This window comes from Buceros rhinoceros, unplaced genomic scaffold, assembly GCF_000710305.1.
Source record: "Buceros rhinoceros silvestris isolate BGI_N320 unplaced genomic scaffold, ASM71030v1 scaffold30866, whole genome shotgun sequence".
Lineage (NCBI taxonomy): Eukaryota > Metazoa > Chordata > Aves > Bucerotiformes > Bucerotidae > Buceros > Buceros rhinoceros.
Genome location: NW_010418582.1, coordinates 288 through 11,592, shown reverse-complemented (window position 1 = coordinate 11,592; position 11,305 = coordinate 288). Strand labels below are relative to the sequence as shown.

The 11,305-nt window shown below is 57.3% G+C and overlaps 1 protein-coding gene across 1 annotated transcript; it reads right to left on the bottom strand.

Moving 5' to 3' along the window:
• Nucleotides 1–2,140: 2,140 nt before the first annotated feature.
• Nucleotides 2,141–10,251, bottom strand: TMEM8B (transmembrane protein 8B; the record flags this gene model as incomplete). Its single annotated transcript, XM_010138607.1, has 10 exons — nucleotides 2,141–2,241; nucleotides 5,073–5,255; nucleotides 5,454–5,596; nucleotides 6,973–7,096; nucleotides 7,314–7,410; nucleotides 7,719–8,068; nucleotides 8,326–8,585; nucleotides 8,720–8,853; nucleotides 9,008–9,215; nucleotides 10,062–10,251. Coding segments are annotated over 10 exons (1,790 nt in total), but the record flags the coding sequence as incomplete, so codon positions are not given.
• Nucleotides 10,252–11,305: the final 1,054 nt, after the last annotated feature.

Here is an 11,305-nt window from a genome sequence, read left to right as displayed (position 1 = left end):
GCCACTGTCTGCGATGCTGAGGGACAGCCAGAGACAGAGCAGGGCGGGCTGCTCCAGTGCCTGTGAACTCTGTGGCAGTGCCAGCCATGGGTGATGGATGGTCTGCATAGGGAGGGCGGTCAAGGCTTGCTACTCTGATGAGAAAATCATCAAGTGGCTGCAGGGTGCACTGGGCAAATTGCAAAAGAGGAGAGCAGTCAGGCCATTATTACAGCCTTTAATCACCTCCAGAGTGGCATGGTGACAGCAGTGCCCAGCCAGGGAGCAAGCTCTGGCTGCACCCACAGTGGGATTTACCTTGACTGCAGTGGAAAGGCTTCATCTCGCTGGAGCCTGGCAGTAGAGCAAGCAGAAATAGTAGGTGAGGGCCTCCCAGGGCAACAGTGGAAAATCTGTTGTCTCTGACCATGGGATTTCATGATGCAGGGAGCAAATACCAAGGCGTGGATAGAACGGGGTTGTGCATCTGCACCCTGCATGCCTGTCTCTGCACCCTGCAGAGATAATGTCATCCACTGGGACCAGCAACACCCAGATGACCAAGCTGGTGACACCAATAGCCACTCTGCTACTTGCACCTCAGAGGCCCCAGGGCTAGCAAGGGACTCAGCACCCTCCTGCACCCAAGAGAACTCCAAAACTGGGATCTTGCACCAGCCCCCACCCACTGCTGCCCAGCCGGATGTGTGCAGGCAGGGAGAGGAGGGATGATGCATCCTGCCTGCATGCACACAGAGAGCTGCAGGGCTCAATAATTCAGGCCTGACATTAAAGTTGCATGGCATGGGATTGTCGTCTGCAACAACAGACTGTGTCAGGGCTGCTGTCTGGTGAGTCTGGCCCAGCAGCCCTCCCAGGAAGAGCAGGCTGCAGGCAGCAGGCAGAGCATCCCTGCAGAGGGAATTAGGGATTGGAAGAGGTTGTGGGGGCAAGCGCAGTCCGGGCCTTTGGGATACCCGTTTCCAGAGAGCATGTGATGGAGCAGGAATCCTGGCCTGATGGCACTTAGAGCCCAGCAGGCAGGATGAGGCTGGGACACAGGAGTCTGAGATGGGGCAATGTTGTCCCCACGGCCACCTCCTTCTTCTGTATCTCCTCTGTCCCCTGCAGCCTCCCTGGCAGGACAGAGGCCATGAAAGCTTGTGCTGCCCCAGGCCAAAGACATTCCACAGTCTGTGCAGCCATCTATCCTGGAGGAGCTCAAACCCCACCATCCCTTCCCAGCACCAAGGAAACAAAGCTCTTTACCGGCTGTTCTGGGAGTCGGTTGTCATGGGGATGTCAGATGCACCTGGTTGTTATAGGGACACTGTTGCCATGGTTATGTGGTTGCTGTGCCTGGCAGAGGTGGGGATGGAGCATCAGGAAGGCTGTTTACACTGGGGTGGTTACACTGGTGAATTCACAGAGACCCAAACTCTGAACACAAGGTGAAGGCAGAGTCTAACCTTCACCCCAAGCACATCCCCATGGGGCCAAGGCTGGAGACCATGGGGAGCATACCAGCAAAGCTCATCCAGCCCCATAGGGATGGACAAGCTGGTACTCCTGATCCCACAGAGAAGTAGAGGTGGCTGAGGAGATGTGGAGCCTCCCACAGGGTTTCCCAGCACACTCCCAGTCAGGTTTGGTAGGAGAGACAGTGCCGCACACCCTGTGCTGGGTGTCCCACAGGAGACAACAGCTTTACCATGTTTGGTGCTGGGAGCACTGAGCAAAATCCTTTCAGTCCTGCTAGACTGCATGATCTGTACTTGCAGCACTCCGCAATCCACCCTGAGCTGTGCCAGCCTCCTGGGCAGGGGGATCAGTTTCCACCCTTCTGGGGAAGAAGTGGGGAGAGGGATTCCCAACTTTCAGCAGGCAGCCTATGGGTCCCCAGGAATGAGCTGCCCTGGCAGAGAGTGCTTGGATCCCCTCCAGCGTTGCTTGGCTGAGCTCCTCCACAGCAGCGCAATCGGCCACTTGGTCTGTCCTTGAGATGAAAAATGCCATCGCAGGTTTAATTAAAATGAGAGGGAGCAGTGAGCCGTCCCAGCAGCCCGGAGAAGGGAGTCCAGCAGAGTCGGCTCATGGCTCCTCCGCACTTTTCTGTGCTGATCTGCCAGCTAAAACCACTGCCTGCCTCTGCCCAGACCCCTCAGAAGTCCAGATCGGCATATGCTACCCCGTGGTGTCTGCCATGAGGCAGACCAGGGGCTGCACAGCTGCTTGCAAGTAGAATGCACATCCCACCACATGCTAGCTATGCTCTGTTATTGTGGGTCTACACAAACCTGGCAAGCAGAGGTCTGCACTTCAGCTCTGCTGCAGTGAGCCAGGGGATGCAGGAGGGGCAAGGATGCTGTGTGGAGCACTGACATCTCCATGAAATTGGGGTGCATTTGTGCAGGACACCTACGAGGATGGTGGGCACACCAGGGTGGCATGAGCCCTGTGTTCAGCGTGCACCTCACTACAGCATGTTGCAGATGTGAAAGCTAAAGCTGACCTCCTCATTCTCTGGGGGCTGCTACTGTCAGGGGGATGCTATTGGCCTTGGTGAAGTGGATTTTTCAATAAAAAAAAAATTATCAGCTGCTTGGTTGGAGCAGACAAGGCATTTAGGGTGGCAGAGAAAGGGCTGGAGGGTGAGCTTTTAGGGGAAGGAGGGCAGGCTGCCTGTCACACCTCAATATCAGGCTGGGTCCCGACAGCTATCATACCCCTGAAAGCACAGACATGCAAGCATCAAAGCCCTGAACCCAGGACCATGACTATGGCCTTCGCCACCTCACCCCTCCTTCTGCTCTTCCCACTCCATCCCCGCTGTGCCCTTCAACCACCCTTGCCGGTCCCCAAACCCACTCCGCTACAACTAGCTGGAGCCCAGCTCCCAAGCAGCGGGTTTAATTAGATTGCAAACCTATTACGCTGCTGCCTGCCCTCCCGCAGTTGCTAATCCTGTTAGGCATCTAGTAAATCTCCCTGTGACGGGGCCTGGCCCCAGGGCATGGGGAGGGGGGCTGCTGGTGGGTGGGCTGTGCTGAGCCAGTCTGTCTTCACCTAGGTGGAGAGCTTTGCCTGGGGATTCACCCCTCAAGATCCCTGCAGGGTTGGGAGGAGCCCAGGGGGTTGGACATGTCCCCAGAGTGGTGAGAAGGGGAAGTGGGGTTTCCCCTTTCCTCTCTGGTGTATCTTGCCCCCTCTGAACTGCAGGAGCAGGGTGGAAATCCCTGCCCTTAAGCCACACATACTGGGTGTTTGCCACCACACCACAGACATCACTGGTTCCATAATGTGCTGAGCCCATGGGTCTGGGCAGGGAGAGGAACAGCAGCTGAGACAAGGTTGTCCCAACCTGATGGAGGTACAGTCCATGCAATGACCCCTCCCAGTGATGCTCAGTGCCCTGCAGAGACAGGGCAGTTGTTCATAGCAACAACAGGGGTACAGGGTCACTGCTCCTGTGCTTCTGGGAGGGTACATCCACATATGGGATGCAGATGATGGTTGTCTTGGGCAGTGGGGTGACACCAACAAACCATGGGCTCCTGGGGATGTGGCCCTTGCAAGTAGTGTGCTCTCAGACCTGTGCATCACCACATCAGGCAGCACTGGCACCACTTCCAGTGGCAGCTACCCCCAGGGCTATAGGGTTCCTACGGTCCTGCTAGCTTTGTGGGGACTCTGGCTGCCCTGGTACAGCACAGCTGCCTACGGGTGAAGTGTTACAGCTGGTCTTGCTTTATGCTGGAGCTGCGTCAGCCCCAAAGCAGCCCATCACAGAGTAGCAGCTCTTGCTGCAGACCCCTGAGCAAGAGCCAGAAACCGTTGTCATTCCCCACTTCCACGCCTGGCCACATCCTCCATGGCCCAGAAAAGATAGGAGCGTAGTCCCAGCTCAGCCTTGAGCCCCCTGCTCTGCACAGAACTGAACTGCAATAACTCCCGGAGACAAGTTCAATCAGGCTGTAATTGCAAGAACAGGGCATCTCTGTGCCCACCCAAAGGAGTCCAAGTGCTCTCAGGGATGGGTGGCCAGCAAAGAGAGCAGGTGCCGGGCCCTGTGGAGCTGCTGTCTGTGTCAGAGGAGTCCAAGCTGCTGTCAGCATCAGCTGGTACAAATGCTGTTGATGGAGGCCACAGCCGGGTCAACAAGCCCCAGCTCTTCCTGTTCATTGACGCAGAGCTGGTACCCACAGCCCTTGCGCCGGGGCAGCAGCCCCAGGCGCCCACTGGGCTTGGCACGGGGTGGCAGCAAGAAGCCGACACTGCCAGCTATGAGCAGGTGCCAGATACTATGGATGTAGAAGTAATTCTCCTCTGTCTCCACGAAGGCGTAGAGCAGCACGGCAGATGCTGCAATCAGTGCTCCCGGGCACAGGTAAAAAGCCCAGCGCTTCCAGGTCGGTGGGTAGCAGTGGCGGCGCCGGATGGTGCGAGCTGCCTGCAGTGGGAAAAGGGGAGCTAGAAGAGGCAGGTGTGGCAGGGAAGGGCACGGCCCCCGCGACACCATGCTGCATCCCCTAGGAGCCAGAGAGGGTGGTTTATGGGGAAGGGTGAAGGGAGCAGAGGGTAGATGCTGGTGGGTGAGTGGGGCTAGATGGCTGGGTATGATGCTAAGCACAGCCAGGATGGGGACATGAGAGGACAGGGACAGCATCTCCTTACCCAGGCGATGGCCATGATCCCTAAGGCAAAGAGGCTGGGACCCAGCAGGTTCCAGAGCCCATGGCGGTCCATCTGCAGAGCCATGGAGAGCAGCATGGCCCCCAACAGGTAGAGCACCTGTGGGGCAGCAAGGCACACATCAGGACAGGTCCTTTCCATGCCTGCCCACGATCCCCCTCCCTGCACTTGCCTGCTTGACCACAGGCTGAAGCCGAGCCATTGCAATGACGGTGACCCAGACAGACATGAGAGAGCCCAGGAAGTCACAGAACTGCAGCACATCGTACTCCATGATGCAGAACACCACAATGCCTGGCTGATCACAGGCATGGTAAAACTGGGATAGAAGGGAAAGGGTGTGAGAGCAGCCCCATAGGGCCCAGCCCCTCGTCTGCTCCCCAGACGCCCCTACCCCACACTCACAGTAGAGAAGAACATGGTGAAGATGTAGACAGCAGCTTCCATGAGGTAGTGGCTGCGGACAGCGATGGCCACGGGAGGCACAAACATGACATTGCTGAGGCACAGCAGTAGTGTGGAGAGGAGCTGGAAGCCGTATGAGAAAGCCTCGGCGTTGTCTGTGCAGCCCCAGCCATTCCAGCCTGTTGCCAGGGAGAGCTGTCATCACCCCTGCAGCACTCACAGGGGCTGGGAAGGGAGCAGCGAAGTCCCATTCCAGCGCCCGGTGGACAGCTGGAGCAGGGCAATTCATGGGGTGCACTACACCCGGGGAGAAGAGGAGGATGCTGGAATGGTCCCTAGGTGCAGTGGGCACCATGGGTGCCCAGAGCAACTCTCACCAGCTTTGCACTCGCAGGCAGCATACAGGTAGTTGTTGGTGCGCAGCAGCTTGCACTGGCCATACATGCCACAGTCGTTGATGCAGGGCGAGAGGTAGGCACGTAGGTACACCTCAGCCGTCACATTGGTGCAGAGCTCAAACCTGGGATGCGGGAGAAGAGGGTCAGCCCTCGCCCTGCACCCCTTGAGCAGCTCCTGCCTCCACCAGAGACGCCCACTGGACACACACTGAACAGGTGGTGGGAGACCCAGGCACTGGGCGAGCACGAAAATTAACTGCTTTGGTGCTACATATGGAAGCTAAGAGCTGGTCCCCAAGAATCTTGCATGTTGCAATTGTCTGTACCAGGCTGGATGAGCTGGAGGAATGTAGCCATGCTTAGACCCACTTTGCCTTTAGCAACACACTCAGCTGACCCCTGTTCCATTTGGATTTTGCTGTGCAAACACCCATGCCCTGCAATGCCTGCGTGTGAGCCATGTCGGGAAAAGCAACTTGCAACTTGCAACTCAGCATGAATTAGAAACACAGCAGAGGAGTCAGAGCAGCCACAGCAAGCCACTGCTGCCCCGTGCCACCCACCTCAGCAGCTCCAAAATGCAGGAGCACAGACGGGCCCACATCATGACAGCATGCACCAGCTGCTGTCAAGCACACGCAGGCATCCCAACGCACACAAACACGCACACAGCCCCATCTGCACACATGCACAGGGCACTTCTGCCTGTGTCTGCTCACACAGCCAGATCTGCACACACATGTGGCAGAACATGCACAGCCCTGTCTGCTTGCGCAGACCCAAACGCACACACAGAGCTGTCTGCATGCGTGCACCCAAATATGCATGCAGTGCTGTCTGAGCACACACCCCAAACCTGTGTGTACCACCTCCCACATGCATGCACAAACACCCAGAGCTGTCTGCACGCATGCAGTGAGCATGCACATAGCACTGTCTGCACAGCCCAGAGCCCCACATGGACTCTCACATGCACAGGCACAGGCACGCAACAACCCCTCTCCTTCGCAGGGCTCTGAGGCAGACATGAGGGCCATGAGCAGAGCCGCAGACACAGGACCGCTCCCCGGAGATGCTGAGCAGAGCATGGGCACAGCAGCCTGACCAGAGCTGCCTCCTCATATGCACAGCCAAGCCCTGTCTTCTCAGTGACAGCCCAGTCCCCCACAAGCACGGGTACAGATGGGCACTGCCACAGAGATGGGCAGGCACCAACAGATGCATGTAGTTCTCATGCTGACAGGCGCTTCCTAACCGCGAGACGGAGGGAATAGCCACGGTGACCCACAGATGGTCAGGCAGGAGCAAGATAGAGCCATCCACGCCCACGCAAGCACTCACACGGTGACAAACAGCCTGCGAAGCCACGTGCACACATGTGAGTGGTGACAGGCAGCATGGGGGCCAGCACATGCATGGACCCACACTGCACATAGATGCAGGCCGTAGTGGGGTCATCCCTCCGGGGCACAGAGAGAGGACATGCTGGGTCTCTTACCCATGTTCTGTGGCACAGAGTGAGCGCAGGCTCAGGTACCAGCTGCCTGTCTGGGGGTAGGGGATCCGCAGGCGGCTGAGGCTGGCCGTGGCGTTGACAGAGAGCAGGAAGCCTGCCAGGTGCTCTGCAGACCGGGAGAGTTCTGGGTGAGCAGGGCAGGGGGCAGTCCCTTCCCCTGGGCAGAGCTGGGACAAGGACAGAGCTGGGACAAGTTCAGAGCAACCCACGCCAGGCTCCAAGGCCAGATGTCTTTGTTGTCTTCCACCCAGCCTCTTGACAGATATGTGGGTGCATGAGATCCCCATAACCACAGTAGAACGGACATGCACAGCCCAGCCTACCTGTCTCACAGGTGACCGATGAGTTGTCACTGGACGTCAGCGGGACTTCATGGTTCAGACACCCAAACACTGTCATGTTCTCTCCACGCAGGGAGCTCTGGCAGCAGAGGAGGAGATGGCCCTAAACCAGTGCTGGGGATGTCACCTACCCTGACAGCAGCTGGATCACAGCACCCCTCCCCACTGCCCATCACCCAAGAATGCCCCAATTCCAATGCCATCATCCCACCCTTGGAGCATCCTAACCTGTACTCCATCAGCCAAGAGCTCCCAAACCATGGCCCAGGACCCAAGAGCACACCAAATCCTGTTTCTTGCCCTGCTGCAGCCTCTCAATCACCCATCTCCCAGTCCATTCCCTGCAGGCTGCTCTGTCCCATCTAGGATGCAACATGGCCACCTCACCACGTTGAGCCTCAGCTCCAGGTTGAGCACCCCACCACTGTCCAGCACTGGTAGGAGGTTGATGACGAAGACAGCAGGGCGATCGGGTGGCACAGACACGTTGGGCCCAAAGAAGATGTAGAAGTGGACAGAGAAGGTGTCCAGCTCATTGCGCAGTGTGGGGCGGACTGGCCAGCACTGCTCGCCGGTGGGTGAGGTGATGGAGACCGGGTGCTTCGTGCCATTGGGGCTGGCAGGTGGAGGGCTGTCCCCCAGTGCCAGCCCACCCGCAGAGCCAAATGAATGGGGCATATTCATGGAGGCACTGGAGGGCAGGAAGGGTGGCCGAGCCAGGCTGGGTCGGGAACAGTCTGGAGAGCAGACCCATCAGCCTCAACATCACACAGACCCCCCAGCCCCGTCTTAGTTCCCACCTCCCCTCCTTGCCCACCACCCAACCCTGTCTGCAACCCAGCCCCAGTATGTCCCAGTGTCCCCAGTGAGCAGTGCTGGGTGTCACCCTGCACCCAGCTGGGGCCAGATCCTGTGGGCATCCTTTACCTCCCCCACACCAGTCATTCAAGCAGAATCAAGACAATGACGCCCACCCATTCCCATGCACCCTCACCTGTGAGCTGCACAGTAACTTGGAAGGAGATGATGCCCGGCACCCCAGGGTGTTTCTCCACCAGCACATAGTACCAGTGCTGCCAGAAGGGCAGGTCCACTGCCAGCTTGCAGGGAGTGTGCTCCCGGCAGTCCAGTGCTGTAGAGTTGTGCAGTGGGGGAGCCTTGGCCCGCACACGCAGCCAGAGTGGGCAGCCCTCGGTCCCATGGCACCGCAGCACCTCCACCAGCACTCGCGACGTGTAGCTGGGCACAAACACCCTGCAGGATAGCAGTGTCAGGTCCTGCCCCTCAGCACAGACCAACAGGGCTGGGGAGGCAAGCCAGAGGGATGGGACACCCTCAGCTCATCCCCCTGGGGATGCCCTCTCTTTAGAAGACCCTCTCACACTCACTTGTAGAGGCAGGAACGGTTGTGGGACGCCATGGTCTGCTCAGTGATGTGACCAGGGTACAGCACGGCAATGTTCACCAGGCGCTGCACAATGAGCTGTGGCTGGAAGAGGGACTGGCACTCCTCATAGAGCCCCTGCACCAGCAAGACAGTCGGCATGGGGCAGGGGCCACTGGACACTGTCCCAGCTTGGGACACCTGCCCTGGACACTGGCAGCCCAGAACAGTCAGATCCCAGCCAAGGCCAGCAGCAAGCCCTGCCACCCCACAGTCACCCCAAGCCCTTCACCTTGACAGAGATCTTGCCCTCATCCTTTGGCAGGTGGGCAGCCAGGAACCAGTCCCCGGGCAGTGGGCTGGTGACATTGAACACTCCTGTGGTGCGGTTGGGCAGGGTCCAGGTAAGGGTCAGTGCGAAGGAGCCAGGAACAGCCGTGTCCCTGGGGAAGTGTGTGTGCAGCGGGTTAATGACAGAGGGAGCCCCTGAGCGGAAATACCTGCAGGAGAGAGCAGTTATCAGGGTGCAGGCTGGGCATCATGGCAGGGCCAGCATGCCCTACACTTGGGGGTTCCATGCTATTAGGAAACATAAAGACATCATGGGAAGCCACCTCTAAGCTGGGACCTTGATGGAGACTGATATTCTCTGGGTGAGCGTTTAAGAAAAACTGTTCATGTATGAGATGCACGAAAGAGTGGAGCCTGCAACAGTCCTGAGAGCACGAATCATGGGGAGTGAGCACGCATGCGTATGTGTGTGCACGTATGTATGGGCACACATCTGTGCACACGTCTGTATCCACACAGGCATGTGTGCGCATGAGTGCTCCTCTTACACGTGCATGCAAATATGCACATACATATGGGAAGCTGCCATATGAGGAAAGGCTGGGAGGATTGGGTTTGTTCAGGCTTGAGAAAAGAAGGCTTAGGGGAGACCTTATCACCGTGTCCCAGTATTTAAAGGGTGGCTACAAAGCAGGTGGAGCCTCCCGTTTTACAAGGAGCCACATGGAGAAGATGAGAGGTAATGGGTACAAGTTACTGCTGGGGAGATTCTGATAAGACACAAGAGGAAAATTTTTCACAACAAGAACAACCATCCATTGGAATAATCTCCCCGGGGAAGTGGTGGATTCCCCAGCATTGGATACTCCTAAGATCCAGCTGGAGGTGGTGTTGGGCCATCATGTGTAGACTGTGCTTTTAGTACTCTATGGTTCTATGCTATGTACATGTCCAAGCATGAAGCAGGCAAGAGCAGACAGGCTCCAGGGCAAGTCCAGGCAGCAGCAGACAGAAGCAGGCAGAAAGGAAATAAGCAGGGCAGGTTGCTTACTCACACGGTGATGCTATGGTCTGGGCATTGGTCCCCAAAAGTGCCACCCTGCTCCTTGAAGGTGATGAGGTTCCAGACAGCGATGACTGTGTCCTCAGGGATGTGAAAGTGGAAGAGCTCGATGCTGGCAAAGGAGCGGAAGGGGCTGAGCTTGCGTGGTGTACGGGTGAAGTAGTCGGTCACAAAGAGCCCATCTGCAGAGAAGACCCAAGGGGCTTTCAGCAGGGTGGAGTGCTGGAGAGGAGGGCTGAAGAGCCCTCAGTCTTGGCTGCTCAGACTCTGCCCAAGTGCATCCCACTTCTTTCAACTCATCATCCTCTTCAGTGAGGACCTGCCTCCTGCATTTCATCTGTGATAAAGGGTCATTCCTCATGGCTTCAGCCCTCTCCCAGCAGGTCAGTTTCCACAAGGACATAGATTCTCACCCTTCTGCCTTCCAAGGAGGTTTAGCACAGAGCCCATCATAAACCAGAGTCCCACAAGAAGAAGGAGTGAGTTGTGCACTTCCTGCACAGCCTCACAGCTCTCCCATGTGGAGGAGGAATGGTGCACATATGTGCGCACATATGCGCACGTGGGTGTTGCCACAGCAAAGTGGAGGTGTGCACACCCACATGCATGGGTTTTTGTGGCTGTGCACAGTCCCATGTTTGCAAGACACTGCCTGCAAGCCCCCAGCAAACAATGGAGCCACCTTCACCTGCCCAGATGTCTGTCAGTTTGATTTTGAGGGCCCCCCAGCAGAGGGGGAGCCGCTTCCATGTCAGAGTAAAGGCAAGGGAGTTCCAGTCTCCAGACAGCAGCTTTAATTTTACCCTACCATTGTCACAGTTCCCCAGTGCCAATCTGGGAGACCCATCCATTATTCCCCAGAGATGCACCAAGGATGAGATGTGCCCCACCTCCGCACAAGCTGCTGGCAAGGCGGATGCCAGCAGAGGATGGACTGGGAGCAGGGCTGTGTCCAGGAGGACTCATCCAGTGGGGAGTGGAATAACTGAAAGGGCTGCTTTGCACAGCATGAGCCTGGCTGGGAGTGCGTGCATGTGCTTGTATGCACGTGTGTTTTTGCTGCGTGTGTGCAGTCTCAGCCGGCTGTACACTGACATGCATCTTCTCCCTTGCCTGGAACAAAGGCAGCTCCCCCTCCCCTTCATTTCCAGTCAACACAAGCCAGGCGTGAAATATCTGTCTCAATGCAAGAGCACCTGATCCAAATCTCCACACCATGAACCACCCAGTCACTCC